This window comes from Haliotis cracherodii, unplaced genomic scaffold, assembly GCF_022045235.1.
Source record: "Haliotis cracherodii isolate W230 unplaced genomic scaffold, xgHalCrac1.p SCAF_24, whole genome shotgun sequence".
Classification (NCBI taxonomy): Eukaryota; Metazoa; Mollusca; class Gastropoda; order Lepetellida; family Haliotidae; genus Haliotis; species Haliotis cracherodii.
This window is the reverse complement of record NW_027266280.1, coordinates 3204996-3226747: the sequence shown is the minus strand read 5'-3', so window position 1 is coordinate 3226747 and position 21752 is coordinate 3204996. Positions and strand designations below refer to the sequence as shown.

Below are 21752 nucleotides of genomic sequence, written 5' to 3'. Positions count from 1 at the left end.
TCCACTATCCACCCTTGTCGAAATAGGCTGGAATTCTGGAGCAACATGGATTTCAACGTGCAGATTTTGGTCGACTGAAAGATTTGCAAAGCATGTGTATCGCAAACTGGGCGTTGACAGATATTTTGCAAATCTTTTCTTGTTTTTATCAAGGTGTCCAAGTGACCTGACACAGTTCGAGGGATAAGACCCGTTTTGTTGCAATCTTGATAATGGATCGAGAGTGCCACCATTTTGTTTGAAGTAAATGCAAGTGATATGAGAGATGGAATCTGATTGGTCAAAAGGATTGACATGGAAGGGACATAACTTGTAATCATGGTAATAGCCACTGGTGGCGCTACATTCCAGCCTGGAACGTTCAGCAAGGGTTGGAACTGGACTTAGTCAGGTAACACCCTTGCCTTGGGAAGATGATTAAATCATTATTGTCTCTTTGTAATGTTTCACAAATATGTAGTGTATCAAATTATAGATAGTGAGCTGTGGTACGACTTTCAAGTGAGACCTGTTCGGAGGTTTTGCATTTGTATTGTAAGACCAAATATAAGCTTTACAATCAAGTTTTTTAAACTTGACTTTTGATGTGAATCTAATGTTGATTTTTTTTAAAAGTTACAATTTCGTTTTTCACATGAAAATTCCATGACCTGCACCCTCACATTGTTTTAGGTTTTGTTACACTGTTTACCCACTGGGCCGAGACTATCCTTTTCACAGCGAAGCTACAGAGAACAACCATTAAGCTGTTCTTGACACCATTGCAGACTTGTACATGTCATGGCTTCAGTGTAATTAGCTTTTGAAGTAGATGTTCATTCAGACAACTGTTGTCCCGAATTGGTCGCTATGACACAGTATTTAACAGTACATGAATTGTTTAGTTTGTAACTCCCATGTGGGAATTTTTACTGACATTTGCTGCAGATTTGGGGTTGAATATCAGCCTCTGAGTAGGTCTCGATACATTAGGCAACAGTATCTATTGATCTGTTCCTCTATACATCTCTCCTGTAACCATGGTAACCAGTTATTACAGATCAGTTTGAAATTATGACTGGCATCCACGGGACATGCTCAACCACCATTTCCAGAGTCTTGTCTCCCTTAGTCATGCCAGGATACTCTGTTTGTTGGATTTTCGCCCTTATTATGATCCTTGGTCTGTCAGCTCCATGATTCCTGTCACGGCTTCCTGCTGCAACAGACCGCCTCCGTGGTCTAGAGGTAGAGCGTCCGCCCAGAGAGCGGAAGGTCCGGGGTTCGATCCCCGGCCGCGTCATACTAAAAGACATTAAAAGATGGTACTTGTTGTTACCCTGTCTGACGCTCGGCATTAAGGAGCTAAAACAAGGACTGGTCGGCTCGGAGTCAGTATACTGTGTCTGAGTGGGGTATTCATGTTAAACTGCGGCATGGTATCTCACTGACCTAGCACTATAAATCGGCATCAGTCCGGACTAGTACAAGCAGCCACAAAAACGCACACACGTACATGCACGTTGTATATAAGTCTTGGACGTGACGTTAAACCCCATTTCACCTTACCTCCTGCTGCAACATCAAGCTGACACACCATGATAGAACTCACCTACTGTTCAATCTGGTATTAAAGCAAAAGTCTTTGAGTTTGTCACTCTCGGTGGAGATCAGACCTTTTGCTCCCATACATTCCCTCCCAAGATGAAGTACTAACAACATCTCCATAGGAGGTCGCGTCAGGTGAACTTTCGAATCAGCCAATCATATTTGAGGCTTCTAGGTTCTTGGTACAAGTGAGCGAAGCATTTAGACCAGCATATCTGATGTCTATATCTAAAAAATGACGTTAAGCAATAAGTTCTGAATGTAAATAAAAATGCCAGCACCTTTAGATTGTTGTTGATATATTGTACACCTTGTTGTTTTTGAGTACCATGGCATCTACTCCTCAAAGGGATTACCATAGAAGGAACATTTGTGTTCTCAAAAGATCTTCGGACATTAAAAGGAAAATTTCCGATTTAAAATGGAGAAGAAATTAAACTGAATCATGAAAAGCTGACATTTAATTGGTTAAAGAATCCGCATATCCTTCATTTGGATTGGTTGGTCAAAGTGAACTCAGGATTTGCCTGACGCTACCTTCTATGAGACCTGTGAAGGTCCGGGGTAGAATAGGTCTTCAGCAACCCATGCTTGCCGTATAAGGCATCTATGCTTGTTGTAGGAGGCGACTAACAGGATCAGGTGGACAGGCTCGCTGACTTGGTTGATGCATGTCATCATATCCAAACTGCATAGATCGATGCTCATGATATCAATCACTGGATTGTCTGGTCCAGACTTGATTATTTAGAGACAAACAAACAAACCTTCTGTGAACAAGTTGTCTGTCAGATATTTTGTCCAAGTAGAAGGCTTGGTTTTAACGAGACCATGGCGACAGTGTAGAGTTTACTTCCTTCACTTTCCAGTACAAGGTGACCCAAAAGATGGGTACTGGCAGCAGCGTGAGTAGTTCCCGCCCCGCCTCCAGTCGAGGTGATGCTGGGAGGAGGACGAGGTCCCCTAGCCCAAACAGACCTGCGGTCACTTCACAGAACAGCCAGGTGACCAAAGACGTCATGATCAGCTACAGCCATGCTGACAAGGAGATGATGGCCAGAGTCAAAGGTAGGAGGTTTTGAAGGTTGTTTTGAAGGTCGGCCTTCTTTCTGTACATTGTCAGCAAAACGAAAATAAAACAATGAGTCATTTCCAACTGTTGGATTAAAAGCCTTAAGAATTTAGTTTCTTGTTTTATTAATTTTCGTGATGCCAGGTAATAAATGCTTGAGTCAAAAACAAATGCCAAGGTTGATTTCATAATTGTAATTTTTTTTTTTAGATAAATGAAGGGATGGGGTGGTGGTTTGGGGGGTGCAATGATCGTTTTCTCTCTATGTAAAGGGGGGCACGGGTGGCCCAGTCGTCTAAGGAGCCGCGATTCGCTGTGCAGAGTTGCGTCCCTTGGGCACGCCAGAAACTTATGATTGTGGGTTCGAATCCCGGTTCGCCCCGATTATGTTTCTAGGTTTGTCAGCACCATACCCGTGCTCGTGGGTTTCCCTGAAGTGGTAAACGTCTGAGACCTGCATCACTTCGGGCTTTCCTCCCACATTAAGCTGACACGCCGTGATATAACTGGAATACTGTTAAAAGCGGCGTTAAACCCAACTCACTCACTCACTCACTCTCTATGTAAAGAGTTTTTGTTTTTTGATGAAATTGGTTGTTTTAGCCACCTCCAATACAGTACTTGATATTGTAACTGCTAATATTTCACAGAAGGTACACCATTCGTTACTTGTCGTTTTACTGTGGTACAGATACGTATTGAACAAAGCATATATCATGTACAAAATTGTCCTCATGGGATATGGATATGGGTCAAATGATACAGCATGGTCATGATTCTCATATTTACGTCAAATTGCATGGAAACTTCTTGACAAATATTTTAGAGCACGTTCGAAAGGAAAAGCTAGCTGTAGACACATGTTCATAGCAGCTAGTTTTACTAGTGAACTTGAAAAGCTAATTACAACACATTTTGCGATATCTGACTGACAAAAACATCGGGGATCATGAAACAAGTAATAAGTTATTTATTTCAGCAAGTGTATCGTCTTGTATCAATACATAAAAGATGTATCGTGTAACATATCGTCACATGAAAACTCACGACGCACCAAATATCGTTTCCCCCCTAGCAGCTTGTAATTATGATTATTCCTCTATTGAGAAGGTACTATTATCCTGATTGAAAGATCAATATTATGATACAGTTTCTGAGGATATTGATAGGTGAGTGAGGGAGTTGAGGTTTAACGTTATGTCCAAGATTATTTCACTCATGTGCAAGTATGTAAGTGTGTGGCTGCTTGTACTACTCTGGACTAACATGGATACTCAGTATACTGACTCATTGTCGACCAGTTTTATCCCCTTTTTGCCACATCACCAGGTTGAGTAACAATAGGTACCCTCTTCAAATATATTTTGTTATGATACGGTCAACCCGTGAATATCCTGGGTAGAATAGGTCTTCAGCAACCCATGCTTGCCATAAAAGGCAACTATGCTTGTTGTAAGAGGCAACTAATGGGATCGGGTGGTCAGGCTGTCTGACTTGGTTGATGCATGTCATCGATCCCAATTGTGTGGATCAATGATCATGATGTCAATCACTGGATTGTCTGGTATTTCCAGACCGCCATCATGTAGCTGGAATATTGCTGAGTGCGGCATTAAACAACAAGCAAGCAAACATGTATGATATGCTGTCAGGGATCGGACCACTGACCTCCCATCTCCAGGTAGACGCTTTGTCAATTAGCCCACGTCATCGGTAGATATGGAAAGGAAGGTCATGTCCCTTCCTGGCCCACTGGTAATGTCATATTTTGAAGTCACGAAAAACTTAGTTATAATGGTGTGAAATACCTATTTCTCTTTTTTTCTTACACTTGCAAGTTTTCCACTGGCTCAAAAAGGGCACCTGTACTACTCCGTCCTCTGTTTACTAAGAATATCAGTTTAGTTTATGCTTTCACGTGGTTGAGCAGATGTACTGGAATCTAATGGGGTCAGCGTATGGGTAGACGTTGTCGGCCTCAATGCTGGTGTGGACTTCCTCAGCAAGATTGGACAAGCCATCATCGATGCCAAGGTAAACATTTTATAGACTTAAGGTGATTTCGTTATCAGTTTTTTTTCTTGCAATGTCGGTGGCCGGAAAAAACAAATGTCTTCATATGACCTTGTCTCATTTTGGGTGACCTTGGTGTTAGAGGACATATGGGTAGGATTCTGATCCAACATCATTCTTCCAAATTCCTCAATTTGTAAACAGTGATAACCCGTGTCCAGTGAAGGTGCAGGTAGCCAGTTTTAGTGGCAGAGGGGTTAATGGTGTCATTTCATTGTGATATCATGGCAACCGATGATGTCACAATAATCTGCAAAGCATTGTGATGCAATTTCATTGCAGTGTTATCTCCTAGGAGATATCACTTGATTTCACCCACCAGCTTTATGACAGTCACCTGTGAATAATCGAGTCCAGTGACTGATATTATGAGCAACGTCCCTCCCCATCAGGACACGGTGACATGCAATCAACCGAGTGACAGAGCATGACCAACTGCTCCATGTTGTCACCTTGTACAACCAGCTCAGGTTGCTAGAGACCTTGTCTTGCCTGGAATCCCCACCGATTTCACTTACATTAAACTGGGGACTTTTCCAAAACTCAGATCAGGCTCATCTGCCAAAGCAAAATATATTGGTCGGCCTGCGCAATGTTTTCAGTTTCTCTGATGCCAGGCCTGTTTTTTTTTTTGGTTTCTGTAATTTTTTTATATCATTGACTCCTTTTGTGAGTTATTTGGGTCAGGAGGATGAGAATATGATAAAATTTCAATTAGCTATTTACCTTTTGGCATTTTTGCGAAATGTGACAGGAATTTTAACAAGGTAACAATATACACAGTGTCATGGGAACAAGGCAACCCTGTGTGAAGGACCTGATTTATGAGTAATATATATTTCAGCAAACATTTTTTCACATTCCTGATTTCCATTGTCTGTTGATATTTAAACAAAGGAATCGTAAGACACCTCTGCTGTTTCTATTAATGTGTAACCAAGTCATGGGAAGACAACTCCACTAAGTCTGTTAACGTGTAAACCAAATCATGGGAAGACAACTCCGTTGTGTCCATGTTTCAGCTCTTCATCCAGCTGCTCAGCAAGAACTGTGTCAAGTCCAAGTACTGCCAGGATGAGCTGGCGCTGGCCTACGTCTCCAACACTGCCATCTTCCCCATCACCCTGACCAAACCCAAGGAACTGTACCCACTCATGGACACCGGCATGTATGTTTTCACATATTGAAATACATGATTTGTTCATTTCAGTCAGGAACTTTTGCCATTAGTCCAAAGTCTGAGTGTCTCTGATTGTGTTGCAGTGATGGTGTCTGTGTTGCAGTTAAAGAGTCATGTGTGGTGCCTTTGAATGTTCAGCCTCACTTTTTCCAAGAAGACACCTGAACTTTTCCCTGTTCATTCTTAGATAGTTGACTATTGCACTGGAAACTTCTGTAGCAAACTCTTGGAGAAGGGAAGGGTATTGAAGGCACTAGGGTTTTGTGCTTACTCTGCAGCCAATAACTGGGTGCCATTGTACAGCGCGATCTTAGCGATAAGCGATAACTCATATTCCTAAATCCCAACCGTGTCATTCCAAAAGACGTTAAAAGATGGTACTTGTTGTTACCCTGTCTGGCGCTCGGCATTAAGGGGCTAAAACAAAGACTGGTCGACTCGGAGTCAGTATAGTGTGTCTGAGTGGGGTATTCATGTTAAACTGTGGCATGGTATCTCAGTGTGCTAGCACTATAAATCGGCATCAGTCCGGACTAGTACAAGCAGCCACACATACACACACACACGTGCATGCACGTCGCTATATAAGTGCAATAATCTTGGTCGTGACGTTAAACCCCATTTCACCTCACCACCTATTCCTTAACATGGACTTATGACAGTCTTAGCTCAAAGGTTGTTTTTATACAACAGCACCCTCAACCATATATTCGTTTACCTACCTGGATGCTGTCTTCTCAACATTACACACAATTTTAATAACAGCAAAACATTCTTCCTCAGCAGCATCCATCTTGGCAAGATAATTCTCGCCACCATTTTCAACAACCTGTCAAGTATTTGATAAATGTTTTTGATAGTGTATTGAGGACGTGAGGGGCATTGACAGTGACTGTGTTGCAGTGACGGTGACTGTGTTGCAGTGGCGGTGACTGTGTTGCAGTGACGGTGACCCTTTGTGTTGCAGTGATGGTGACTGTGTTGCAGTGACGGTGACTGTGTTGCAGTGATGGTAACTGTGTTGCAGTGACGGTGACTGTGTTGCAGTGACGGTGACTGTGTTGCAGTAACGGTGACGGTGACCCTTGTGTTGCAGTGACGGTGACCCTTGTGTTACAGTGATGGTGACTGTGTTGTAGTGACAGTGACCCTTGTGTTGCAGTGACGGTGACTGTGTTGCATTAACAGTGACTGTGTTGCAGTGACAGTGACTGTGTTGCAGTGACAGTGACTGTGTTGCAGTGACAGTGACTGTGTTGCAGTGACGGTGACCCTTGTGTTGCAGTGACGATGACCCTTGTGTTGCAGTGACGGTGACTGTGTTGCAGTGACGGTGACCCTTGTGTTGCAGTGATGGTGACTGTGTTGCAGTGACGGTGACTGTGTTGCAGTGACGGTGACCCTTGTGTTACAGTGACGGTGACTGTGTTGCAGTTATGGTGACTGTGTTGCAGTGACGGTGACCCTTGTGTTGCAGTGATGGTGACTGTGTTGCAGTTATGGTGACTGTGTTGCAGTGACGGTGACCCTTGTGTTGCAGTGACGGTGACTGTGTTGCAGTTATGGTGACTGTGTTGCAGTGACGGTGACCCTTGTGTTGCAGTGACAGTGACCCTTGTGTTGCAGTGACGGTGACTGTGTTGCAGTGACGGTGATTGTGTTGCAGTGACGGTGACTGTGTTGCAGTGACAGTGACCCTTGTGTTGCAGTGACGGTGACCCTTATGTTGCAGTGATGGTGACTGTGTTGCAGTGACGGTGACTGTGTTACAGTGACGGTGACTGTGTTGCAGTGACGGTGACCCTTGTGTTGCAGTGACGGTGACCCTTGTGTTGCAGTGACGGTGACTGTGTTGCAGTGACGGTGACTGTGTTGCAGTTATGGTGACTGTGTTGCAGTGACAGTGACTGTGTTGCAGTGACGGCGACTGTGTTGCAGTGACGGTGACCCTTGTGTTGCAGTGACGATGACCCTTGTGTTGCAGTGATGGTGACTGTGTTGCAGTGATGGTGACTGTGTTGCAGTGACGGTGACTGTGTTACAGTGACGGTGACTGTGTTGCAGTGATGGTGACCCTTGTGTTGCAGTGACGATGACCCTTGTGTTGCAGTGACGGTGACTGTGTTGCAGTGACGGTGACTGTGTTGCAGTGACGGGGACTGTGTTGCAGTGACGGTGACTGTGTTGCAGTGACGGTGACTGTGTTACAGTGATGGTGACCCTTGTGTTGCAGGAAGCTCCAGCTGGCTGGCTATCAGTGGGTAGAGATATGGGAAGAAGGCACATTTGACACCAAGATGGCGGAACTCATCCCCATGCTGAAGGAGGCCCTGGATGAGAAGGACAAGGATGCGGAGACGGAGAAGAAAGATAGCTCTAAAGGTACATCAGTCTCCTCATTGTATGTCATCCCTGATTATCCCCTGTACTGTTTCATTTTTTTACAGTGATCCCTCGCTACAACGCTACCTTCGGGGTCCAAATAATTGATAAGCTTTATAGATGATCAGCAGTTTAACAAACGTCGAGTCGTAGGTGGTAGATGGCCAACAAAACAGTATACATTTATGTCTCGTGAATATTTAGTAGGCTGGAGTGTGCAGATTCTGGCTCAAGTTTGGTAAACATTATTATAATTATCGAATGAAATTTTGAATATAATTAATAAAATGTATTGCAAACATTAGTCCAGATAAACAATGAACAGTATGTTTATAACCAGATTATAATATTAGGATATTATCTGTTTGGATTTGTTGACTGGTATTTCCGGAGTTACATGATTGCGGTCATCAGCTGATAATGTTTTCTGAGATGGGAGAAAACATCGTGTCATTGGAAAACTTGAGTTTATGTTAGTAAATTTTGGGTGCCATGCTTTACTCTGCGCTACAACCGAGTTTGTGCTATATTGAAGAGCACAATAGCGAGGGAAGACTGTATCATAAATGCCATGGTCAAATTTGCCTCCATCCTACATTTTGGAAGTGTTGTCGCCAAGTCCTTCTCCATCTTCAAGTTCCCAAGTTAACTGACTATAAAAGTCCAGTTTCCACCCTGCCTGAACTAGGTTGGAATTTCGAGGCTCGATCGTTGCGCCACCTGTGGCTATAAGGAGTTATGTCCCTTCTATGTCCCACCTATTGACCAATCAGAATCCACCTCTCATATCGCTTGCATTTGCTAATCGATAATCAAAGAAGGTTTGAAAAATATCTGCCAATGCCCATGCTTTACAAATCATTCAAATGCGATTTTGATTGGACTGTGCAAAGACTCGTTAGTCCAGCCTTAATGTAATCCTGGAATTCCAGCCTAGTTTCGTAAGGGTGGAAACTTGACTTTTATAGTCAGTTAATGCCCTTACCTCAGGAAGATGCTCTTCTCCTCTCACCAACTTAGCACAGAATTCCTCATGCTCATTACCTTGAAATCAACAACCAGTCAAAACGTGAGTTCAGCATATTTTGCATATATCCACATTCAAAATCAAGACCTCATTCAGTCAGGCCCTCAATATGAATTAATCCGAATGTTCAGCTGGAAAGATGTTTTCCTCAGTATTAAGACGGATGAGGGAAATCCAACCAGTGGTTTGTCTAGACCATTGGCAGTCCTTGATTCATCATTCAAACTCGGCTTTGGTTATCTGCTATTATGTTGTCGGTTATTGACTGCCCTCACAATCCTAGTCAGTCTCCTAGGTTCACACAGGGCAGTACAAGGTCCAAACTAGACCGACAGTGGTCTAGGTTCACACAGGGCAGTACAAGGTCCAAACTGGACCGACAGTGGTCCTAGGTTCACACAGGGCAGTACAAGGTCCAAACTGGACTGAGAGTGGTCCTAGATTCACACAGGGCAGTACAAGGTCCAGACTGGACCGACACTGGTCCTAGGTTCACACAGGCCAGTACAAGGTCCAGACTGGACTGACAGTGGTCTGCAGACTGTGGAGCGTGTCTACCTTCTAGTGCTGCTTTGGGCATTGAACACAATCGACTCACTCACTCAGTGTTATCAGTTGTCATCACATGGAGATGGTGTTATTGGTTACAGCCTACTTGCAGCACGTTGTACGCAGCAAGCCCCAGACCAAGCCATCCCTCGGTATGACCTGCACCTTGTGTGTGTGTTGTTCATGTTAACAGGTGATGTGTCAAGGTGATGTGTCAAGGTGATGTGTCAAGGTGATGTGTCAAGGTGATGTGAACGTCCGATGAAATCAGCTGCACAGTGTCAGAGTTTGTGTCATGTTCTGGACATTTGTGTGCATTTTTGTGTCATGTTCTGCATGTTTGTGTGAATCTTTGTGTTATTGTTCTGCATGTTTGTGAGCATGTTTGTGTTATGTTCGGGACGTTTGTGTGCATGTGTATGTGGTGTGTTTGTGGATATATTTGTATGCGGGATGACATATTCTGTGGAAGTCAGTTTGTAGCATTACAATCTGAGGATAAATGGGATATACACAATTATGTGGTGTTGTTTTGCATATTGTGATGTTTGGATTTGGGGTAGGGTGGAATACGGCCACATAATCCTATACTTGCAACAAGATGGATACTGGGGTATCGTTTTAGGAGCATGAGAGATAGCATAACCAAACTTGGCACATAGATAGGTCTAGTGGTAAACTAGCTGGTTCCTTTTGATAGTTTGAGATTTTTTATAATTTATTTTTCCACTATGACTTTGACTGAAAATGGCCGTAGACACATTCTCGTTGTAGTGATGCCATTGATGACTCTGGATATTATCTTTAAATTGTGTGTTCACATTTCTGGTAGGTCTCGTCATTGAGGTAGCATTGTGTCAGTTCGGGTAAACTGGGAGCCCTGTGGCGCGTGTGTGCCTACGCTCACACCTCACCTACATTTGTGGAGTGTATGCTTTTCTTACCTTTGGTTTCAGAAAAGAAGACAAAATGTAAGCCATTTTGAGTGGAGTGTTTGGTGGTATAGTTCTAACATTTGCGTGATGATAACCCTGTGTTGTTGGGAGTGTATTGTTTATATCTTAAACTGTAGCAGTCTGCGACTTCAGCCACAAGTCCAAAGCGCAAGTGTAGAACAATTGTTTATTAAAGCAAACACAGCTAATAGTAGTGTTATAATAACACTAAAATCTGGCTTGACAACAGTATAAGGATCCATACCAAAACATCCCCTTTACAGTAATAAAGAAGTTGTTATCCATAAATTGTGTCTACTTTGTCATCCGTCAATTTCTAAACTACCTATCCAAAAATTTAACACTAAAATCTACAGAAAATGATGCTAAGACCCAACTTGTTTATGCACAGACTGTCATCTTGATTCAGTGAAGTCAGGATAAGAAGATGACATCTAGAGACTTCAGGAAGAGAGGTCTCACAAGTATCACAGTTCCCTGTAATGGGTCTGATACATGATGTCTGTGATGAGGTCACAAGAGGTCAAATTATAAGATATGGTTTCCAATTTCACAGATTTCAGATTCATTTATGAAAGATCTATCTTCAAATCACTTATGATAGATGCTCAATAATTAACAAAGTACCTGTCATAATTCCTGGTTGTGTCAAATGTCATGAAACTGCTTGTAAATATTGCATTCACAGTGCTTTACGCTGATCAATATTTGTACCAAAAGGAAGACCAGCACCAAAATGAAATTTCTGGTCCCGTTGGATCTCTACTGGACACAATGGTGCTTAGAGATAGACTCAATCTATCGCAAATTTCAAAAGTCGTACAATCTTAAATTACTTTGTTTGTCCCCGAAATAACACTAGACCACCGGGCCACCATTTATTTAATTTTCACTGGTACTTTAGAAAGTATACTCTTCTAGAACCAGCAGACCAGTGTTGGTGTTAATTTAGAAAGTATTGTCAGTGTTGAATGGAGACGTCATATTAGTAACACCTCCTTTTGTAACAAGTCACGTTCTCCCAAGGTCAAGGTCACTCAGTGTGAAGCAGACATCCCAAAGAGCTTGTGTGCACAATATCTGGAGCATTTATAAATGGAATATGATAAAACGTTATTCATATGACCTCAAGGTAGTTCATGGCTAAAACTGAAGTTCATGGTCATTGAACAGGAAGTGTGTCGATATAACTTTGTTGTTAAGGTAGCTAAGGGCACAGGACTTTCTGTTTCAAAGCTGTCTTGCCTTGCCTTAAACATCCAGCTGGATAGATGTTTTCCTCAGTATTAAGACAGGAGGGAAATTCTTACGCTGCAAGATGTACCTTGTTGTATTTGAGACAGCTTGCAACTGTTGATGTCGTGGCTTGATTGGACGGAAACTTGTTTCCCAAACTGGGAGTGCATCACATTGGATTATCTGGTTTATTGCCTTCTTCTGGGTCGTGTGTTGCTGCCACACTCAGGACTATTCCAGCCATGAGGAGGTTATCAATCTGGACCAGACAATCCAGTGAAACAAGGAGTATCTTGGAGTAGAAGTGACATTGGGAGTCTAAAGCTGATTAAATGAAACTTTGTATAACCCATTGGAGCCATCACCCGTTTGGGTGGCTGGTTGGTCAAGACGAGGGCCTCACCACATGGATGTAGATACTAGGGCTGCGATGGGTAACTCGGGTACTCGGGTCGGGGGGGTAATGAGTAGGACCTGGGTACCCACAGGGCTACCTGGACCCGTGGTTAGTCACGTGATATATTGTTTAAAGACAAAAATTATCTAGAACACTGTTTTAACTACAAGTCACTAATGTTCGCAGTTCTCTCTGACTACGATGCCCATTCCTTCTGTTTGAATAAATATGAAACTTCTGTCACCTTCAGTGTATACATCAGTATATACCACTTCAGTTTTATACATGTATCTACACACATATCGCCATGACTACTGTCAAACTTTTCTCAATCAGACAGTTTGTACCTACCCCATGGGTATCCAGGTAGGGTCGGGTAATAGGAAGGTGGGTACCCAGGTAATAAATATGGACTCGTCCCAGCCCTAGTAGATACATATGTATTCAGGGTGACGGAAGAACGTAGTGTAGACAAACCCATGAAGAACTGACTTGTGGTGAATGTGGTTTCTTGCCATGCGAAGGGGTCCATGATCAGTGCTCCACTGGTGTCAGTGTGTCAAAAACAACAAACACTCGCTGTACAACTAGTTTACTGACTTGTGTTGAAATTAGCATTTTCTTATGATACCTATTTTCTAATTGTTGTATTAAAACATTTCCTCAACTTGAAAACATTTATTAAAGTAAAATGTTTAGTGTGTGTTGCTTACTCCAGAAATTAAGATGTGTACATTTCTTGTTTGCTGTTTTTTGTAAACATATATCATGATATATTATGCCTGTTCAGTTTTACTTCTTATTTGATGGATTTCCTTGTCAAGTACAGGGACAGAAGTAAACCATTTTGTACATTGACATGATTAATATCAAATGAATTGTTACTAAAATGCCTCTTGATTCTGTGGTTGTTTGTTATTTTCTGGTGTTCTTTAGGGACTGGTTATTTATTGCGGGTTTGGGGTGGAGTGTGTTAGAGGTTTTACAGACACTTCGTACTGAAAATAGTGGCCCTCCCTTAACGCTTGTCATATTTTAGATGACCCTCTCCATGTCCTTGTACATTTTTTTCATGACCCAACCTTAAAAGAAAAATCAAATGCACCTTTATTCCATTAGAAAATGTCCATTTACCCCACGTCCCTCCCTCTCCAAGTGACTGACATATTTTATGGTGAACCTCCCCAGATTCATTCTCTCTTTCATTTCCTACTTCCCCCCACCACCCACAGTAAACATATTAAGTGACAGGTCACTAAGTTTCTGGGGTTTTTTCAGGTTTATCCATAAAACAAGAACAAAGAGTTTCAGATTTAATATTGTGATGTGCATGTTTGTAAAACTTCTTGAAAACAGTAATTAGTATCATGTATCACAATATATGTGAACACTGTTGTTGTTTTGAGTATAACATATAAACTGTTCTCTCTGAAGCCAAACAATTCCATTTTCTACTAAAGCATTTCAAGAATGATATTTCATGTCTAAATTCTTAGGCAGAGTTGCCTCCCTTAGGCATGCAAAGAAAAGGTGATCATAGATTCATGTCTCTGATTATGTTTGTAGGTTTGTCAGCACTGTATTTATGGGTTTTATTAACGTCTAAGACCTGCGTTACTTAGGATGTTTCTTCCACATCAAGCTGACATGCTGTGATATAAATGAAATACTGTTTGAAACGGGTTAATCTGCACTCACTCGCTCGCTCACTCACTCACTCACTCACTCACTCACTCACCCACCCACCCACTCACTCACTCACTCACTGAGGTTTCTTTGTCCTGCAGATCAACGCCCGAAGTTAACACGACAACAGACTCGTCAGAATCTGCATCGAAAGAAAGTGAAGAATGAGCGGGTCAGCAGATCCGACGAGATATTGAATCTGATGCCCGACGACTACTGGGAGAAGTTCTATGTGGGGGACAGTGTGGCCTGGAACAAGTAGGTCGACACACTGGCAACACCATGACTGTTGTCATGACGCCAGACCAACTTCATTTCTTCAAATCCGTCTTCCCTGGTTTAGGGACCTCACAAAAATGTACTGTATTCACCGCATTAAGCGTCCTGCTCAAATTAGCGCCCTGCTCAAATAAGCGCCCCCTGACCAACCAAGTTATTCTTATAAGCACCCCCTACAATGCTCAAATATTTACATGAATGAGTGTCTCTTCTTGTATTGTATTGTATTGTGCATATTTCAGATTCTTTACAGAAAAACGCAGTTTAGAGTGGGTATATAATTGTGTAGTAACTATTATTAAAAGGTTTGAGTGTCATTGACATTTTAACCATGTTTGTTTTCTACCACTCCATCCTCGACAGGGCATTAAACTTGAGCATGGTTCCCCCCTTTTTCTAAGCACCCAAGGTGCTTATTACAGCGAATACGGTAGCTGGAAATATAAAATGCAAGTAACAAATTAACAGCCATAGCAAACTGATGCTACACCCTAAATATACCTCAGTGAATCGTTAAACAAGAAATTAAATATTACTGAATGTATTGCCAGGTTTGTGGAGAACTTTATGTCACTGTACAAGAGCCCCCTGGAGAAGACGTTCAGCAGCAACGACCAGACATGGCTGGTCAGCATCCTGAGGAGGGAGATGGAGATTGATGACGAGGGCATGCTCAGCAAAACCTCCTTCATAGGTGGGGAAACATCATCATTGTGGAAATGTACAAAACAAAGCTAATTATGGTTGATAACTGACCAAGCAAGAACAGCTAATCTCTATGAATTCCTATGAAATTTTGAAATTTCATTTTATGAGTCTTGTCCTAAATCAAACTTTGCAGGGTTAGAAATTATGTTATTTTTTCCCTTGTCAAAGTTGTGTGGATAACAACTTCTTTATTTTCTGTAAAGGCGATGTTTCGGTATAGATCCTTTCGCCGTTGTCAAGCATGGCTGAATAATGAACATGGTACAGAATATATATGGGAGGAGAAGGATTAACAGTAACAACAATTGCATACAATAAAGTGTCAAAATATGAAATTAATTAATTAATGTCATCAAACCCCCATCTTTTTCATGAGACTGCATTGTGCAGGACTGAACTGAACTTAGCCAAAACTCAGTTATCTGAAGCTTGTGTGAACAGTCGTGAATTATATGATTTGAACCAGTCAGTGGAATGTCCAGGACATCAGTTAAAGAGGATATGACTGTAATACCATAAACATGATAAAGGGTTGTGTGGGACTGACATTTTAGTCCGATTCAGACTGAGGCCCAAGATTTGACAGAAAATCTCATTCTAGCAGGGCGTATCTCATTTAGTATTTCACGTCCAATATGAAGCCTCCAGAGAGACGACACATGCACATTTTTTTCAAAATATTTTTCAGGAAACATTGGTAAATGAAACATACATTATCCGGTTTAGGGAGCGTAAATTACATTAAATTGGTCGTCTTTCCCATAATTTCAGTCTAAATTTCGGAATGAATTAAGTCCTGATTGCAGATTTAGCTTGATGGTAAATTATGACAGCAGCTTCGGGACTTATTTTGGCCCAGTACTGAGAGTTTTCTGCTTTTCATCTTTGATGCCAGATTTCTGTACTGTGGGCGGGGAGGAGTTTCCCCTGTGGAAGCGGGTGGAGGAGCAGGCAAAGGAGAGCTACGCCATGAAGGAAGTGTTTGACATGGACTCCTCCGTCAGAGTGGAGGCCATAGAGAACCTGGGTAAGTCCTTGGTCATACTTGAAGCCATAGAGAACCTGGGTAAGTGCTTGGTTAGAGTGGAGGCTATAGAGAACCTGGGTAAGTGCTTGGTTAGAGTGGAGGCCATAGAGAACCCGGGTAAGTCCTTGGTCAGAGTGGAAGCCATAGAGAACCTGGGTAAGTCCTTGGTCAGAGTGGAGGTCATAGAGAACCTGGGTAAGTGCTTGGTCAGAGTGGAGGCCATATAGAGAACCTGGGTAAGTCCTTGGTTAGAGTGGAAGCCATAGAGAACCTGGGTAAGTGCTTGGTCAGAGTGGAGTCATAGAGAACCTGGGTAAGTCCTTGGTCAGAGTGGAGGCCATAGAGAACCTGGGTAAGTCCTTGGTTAGAGTGAAGGCCATGGAGAACCTGGGTAAGTCATTGGTTAGAGTGGAGGACATAGAGAACCTGGGTAAGTCCTTGGTTAGAGTGGAGGCCATAGAGAACCTGGGTAAGTCCTTGGTTAGAGTGGAGTCCATAGAGAACCTGGGTAAGTCCTTGGTTAGAATGGAGGCCATAGAGAAGCTAGGGAAGTCCTTGGTTAGAGTGGAGGCCATGGAGAACCTGGGTAAGTCCTTGGTCAGAGTGGAGGCCATAGAGAACCTGGGTAAGTCCTTGTTTAGAGTGGAGGCCATAGAGAAGCTAGGTAAGTCCTTGGTTAAGAGTTGAAGCCATAGAGAACCTGGGTAAGTCCTTGGTTAGAGTGGAGGCTATAGAGAACCTGGGTAAGTCCTTGGTCAGAGTGGAGGCCAACCTGGGTAAGTCTTTGGTCAGAGTGGAGGCCATGGAGAACCTGGGTAAGTCCTTGGTTAGAGTGGAGGCCATAGAGAAGCTGGGTAAGTCCTTGGTTAAGAGTTGAAGCCATAGAGAACCTGGGTAAGTCCTTGGTCAGAGTGGAGGCCATAGAGAACCTGGGTAAGTCCTTGGTTAGAGTGGAGGCCATAGAGAACCTGGGTAAGTCCTTGGTCAGAGTGGAAGCCATTGAGAACCTGGGTAAGTCCTTGGTCATACTTGAAGCCATAGAGAACCTGGGTAAGTCCTTGGTCATACTTGAAGCCACAGAGAACCTGGGTAAGTCATTGGTTAGAGTCGAAGCCATAGAGAACCTGGGTAAGTCCTTGGTCAGAGTGGAGGCCATAGAGAACCTGGATAAGTCCTTGGTCAAAGTTGAAGCCATAGAGAACCTTGGTAAGTCATTGGTTAGAGTCAAAGCCATAGGGAACCTGGGTAAGTCCTTGGTCAGAGTGGAGGCCATAGAGAACCTGGGTAAGTCCTTGGTCAAAGTTGAAGCCATAGAGAACCTTGGTAAGTCATTGGTTAGAGTTGAAGCCATAGAGAACCTGGGTAAGTCATTGGTCAGAGTTGAAGCCATAGAGAACCTTGGTAAGTCCTGAGATAGAGTTGAAGCCACAGAGAACCTGGGTAAGTCCGCAGTCAGAGTTGAAGCCATAGAGAACCTGGGTAAGTCCTTTGTTAGAATAGAAGCCTAAGTTGACCTATTTTCTATTTCAGACTATATATAAAAAAAAAATAGATATGTGTCAAAATTTAGATCATGGACTTCTAAAGCAAACTCATGTTTCGGAGCTGCAAAGGTGTTTTCTCAAATTTGAGCTCTGTTGCTACAGCAGTTTGTTTTCTAATTAAAGCACATGCTTATGACAGCAGGTGAACTAGGCAAAGTAAGCATTGTGTATACTTGAGTAATAATGATTTGAATTTGTTGAAACTAGGTATGTATCTCAATCACATCACTTTTTTTAAGGTGAAGGTCACTGGAGGTCAACATGACTTAGTGACTTGGAGCTCAATGATGTTTCTGATTAATACATGAAGAATCAAAGCATTTTCCAGTCTCATATAATCGGATCTAAGTAACTGCCTCTACCTGTCATATATCATGGTTGTGTCAGACCTGTGAAGATTCGGGGTAGAACAGGTCTTCAGCAACCCATGCTTGCCGTGAAGATTCGGTGTAGAATAGGTCTTCAGCAACCCATGCTTGCTGTAAAAGGCGACTATGCTTGTCGTAAGAGGCTACTAACGGGATCAGGTGGTCAGGCTCGCTGACATGGTTGATGCCTGTCATCGTATCCCAATTGTCTAGATCGATGCTCATGACATAAATCAGTGGATTGTCTGATCCAGACTTGATTATTTACAGCCTGCTAATAGCTGAAATATTGCTGAACCTAGTGTTAAACAACAAACAAACATGGTTATGTCAAATGTCATGGTCACTTTGAAGGTCACGAAGATCAAGATCACGGTCACCAGTAACCTTATTGTCAAACTAAGTAAAAGGTCAAGGTCATTCACACCATGAAAGAATTGTGAACAGTATAATTCCAACCGTATCTACAGTTACTTTACATTGGTAGAGTACATATGCTTTCAATATATACATTTTTGGCAGCTCATGCTTGAGATTAAAGGTAAAATGCCGTTAAACTGTGAGTGATTATAAGTTGAAGGAAGAGAATTTTTTTATGTCAACTTCTTTATTATGGGGAACACAAGTAGACACAATTTGTGGATAACAACTGCTTTATTTACTGTAAAGGTGATGTTTGGTATAGAGCCTTATACCGTTGTCAAACAAGGCTTGTCAGCCTACAAACTCATCACTTGTCTACTTTGTCATCCATCAACTTCTAATTAATGCCTATCAAACAATTAGAGGAACACAATGTCTCGGAGTTTATACTTTCTCCTTCATCATAAAGAAGTTGACATCCATAAATTCTCTTCTCTTCCTTATGTGTGTCTCTTCTAAATGCCATCCAAAGACTTGCTTATAAGTTTGTTGCTGACGTAGGTGGGGGATGAGGCTGCTTCTTGTTTTGCTTGTGATCTGGTTATTTTGTTTGTTTGCTGTTTAACGCCGCACTCAGCAATATTCCAGCTATATATAAATAATCAAGTATGGACCAGACAGTCCAGTGATTGACATCATGAGCATCGATCCACACAATTTGGATACGATGAAAGGCATTAACCAAAACAGTGAGCCTGACCACCCGATCCCATTAGTTGCCTTTTACGACAAGCATGGGTTGGTGAAGACCTATTCTAACCCGGACCTTCAGAGGGAGGTTTTGCTTGTCATCTGGTTTGTCCTTACACCACTGTTTCACCATCTCTCCAAAGGGAGGACAAATAACACAGCTATGACCCATTTACAGGTCGATTCAGAAGTCTTGCCGTCATTGATGCTTTGAGAGATCTGTTGACGGACTTGGATGCCAATGTGCGAGCAGTCGCGGCAGTGTCGTTGGCCAGGACGGAGGCGAATGACAGTCAGACGGTGAAGCACCTGTTGAAGATCCTCAATGACAAGGACCGTCTGGTGCGGGAGGCGGGGTGTCTGGCTCTCGGTCATCTGCAGGCGCAGACCGCGGTGAAGAAACTGCTGCACATGTGGTGAGTTGGTGGATTACCAGACTCAATGTCATGATTAGCAAACTAGGTGAGGTGAGGTGAAATGGGGTTTAACAGTGCGTCCAAGATTATTGCACTTATATAGCGTGTGTGTGTCTGTGGCTGCTTGTGCTAGTCCAGACTGATGTCGATTGATAGTGCTAGCCCAGCGAGATACCATGTTGCAGTTTAACATGAATGCCCAACTCAGACACTGTATACCAACTCCAAGCCAATCAGTTATTGTTAAAGCCCCTTAATGCCGAAAACCAGACAGGGTAACAACAAGTACCATCTTTTAACGTCTTTTGGTATGATATGGCCGAGGGTTTGAACTCCGAAACTTTCCACTCACCGGGCAGATGCTCAACCACTAGACCAAGGATGTATCATTTCACAATATACATGTTGAAAAATAGGATGACAGCACAAGATTTATTTATTCAGAAGATTATTAAAGAGTATCCTCATTTTCAATAGCACTCTCACTCTCCATGTTAATTTTCACACCTCCAGGAGGAACGACGTCATATCCCATGTGAGAGAAGCGGCGGCCGTGGCGCTACAACAGATCGGCGGGGACGAGGTGGACAAGGCCATGCATGTAACAACCGTCCTGGCCGACGAGATCCGACAGTTAACTGCCGAATAATGGCGAGTAGCATAACTTGTCAGGAATGTCCCACTTCGTCACCATAGCAACCATGTCACAGAGACCCTACACATCCTTGCAAAACTTACTTGTGTTTCACAGTGATATTGTCAAATTATATTTTTACCTGAAGTCTTGATTCAAGGTTGAATTAAGGTTCTAGAAGAGAAATATGTATACATGTAGAATACTTTTACCTGCTCAGGTACCTGGGTACTTCAGTAACTACCCTGGGTTTACCTTGCTCCAGGTGCCAGGGTACTCGTCTCAGCCCTAGTAAATTATCGGTATGCCTCTGCTGGCAGACTTTGCTGGAGCCAGTAATTCATTCTTATACTTAAACTTGCATCAACAGTCATGTAATTATATGCAGTGACAATTTTGAAAGCCTTTCCGAGCAGTTAGTCCAGGCAGTTGATTTAGTGCCAAGTAGATCTTGTATTGATTGACTGTCTTTGTGCTGGCTGCAGTTCAGGTGAGGGAGCTACCCCCCCCCCTTTCTCCTGTACAGTGAACTACGATAATTACAAAGTCATATGAACAACAAATTCTAGTTTGTTATAACCGTAATTCGTTTAGGCATATATACAGCACCTACACAGCAAATGGCTGGGACAAAAATAATTTTGTTATATCCGTCAGTTCGTTCTAAGCGTGTTCATTATAAACATATTTTACTCTACCTCAAACTACAGCCAGACAGTTTGACTTCTTTGTTTACTGTGTTTTTGGTGTGAAAAATCTTTGTCATTCCGTGAAAAAATAAGACAAAAATGGCATTTCAGATCTTTAATGGTTCCAAAAGTGCCTCTCATGTTACTAATCTTGTCTCATTGTAACCTTTGTAAATTATTGTCATGCAGTTTAAGCTATTGTAATTGTTATTGTTTATTAATGAAAATTAGACAAAAATCATTTTAAAAAGGACTGTTATTGCATGCAAACTCGGGGGTACATAAACATGTGTGTACGTGGAATGATAACAGGTATGGAATAAACTAAATCCACTTTTCATCAGTGAAGTCTGTAAACCAATAAGAAAACAGCCTCACCTCAGGGAAAAATCAGTTAAGTGTTCCATTATGAATATGTGAGATGTCTTCAGAGATTTTATCATTTTTGTATCGATACCAAACCACGTGTTTGATTCGGAGCTTGAGATTTAGGGTACGCACAGACATGAAACTGCCAGGATGAAAACAGGTTGGATGATCAGCGAATAAGGCTGTCTCTTGCCCATCACTCTCCTAGTGCTAACAGATCAGTACTTTGTCAATGATTAACCACACGGGGACTAAGGGATGCTTGATGGCTTCCTTGAGGAATAATAAAACCGGTGAGACCTTATTGCCCTGTGACCTGTGACCTGTGACCTGAACAAACTAAGATAACGAGGACCTGACAGATGGACCTGTGGATCTGCATTATCCATGCAGAGGACAACATCGGGGTGGAAGGGTTGCCGCCTCGCGTGTTTGAGAATGAGTCACCTGACCTTGTCTT

The 21752-nt window shown here is 42.5% G+C and overlaps 1 protein-coding gene across 2 annotated transcripts in view; it reads left to right on the top strand.

Annotated features, from left to right (window-relative positions):
• LOC139472310 (uncharacterized) overlaps positions 1-20722 on the top strand; it is a 34512-nt gene extending 13790 nt beyond the window's left edge. For both annotated transcript variants that reach the window (XM_071254754.1, XM_071254755.1), the window contains exons 2-10: positions 2457-2655; positions 4590-4693; positions 5755-5900; positions 8146-8294; positions 14247-14403; positions 14976-15118; positions 16028-16159; positions 19363-19600; positions 20114-20722. In XM_071254754.1, the coding sequence (XP_071110855.1) occupies positions 2457-2655; positions 4590-4693; positions 5755-5900; positions 8146-8294; positions 14247-14403; positions 14976-15118; positions 16028-16159; positions 19363-19600; positions 20114-20249 (1404 nt within the window). In that variant the 3' untranslated portion in view covers positions 20250-20722. The remainder of the gene's footprint in view (positions 1-2456; positions 2656-4589; positions 4694-5754; positions 5901-8145; positions 8295-14246; positions 14404-14975; positions 15119-16027; positions 16160-19362; positions 19601-20113) is intronic.
• The last annotated feature ends 1030 nt before the right edge of the window (positions 20723-21752 follow it).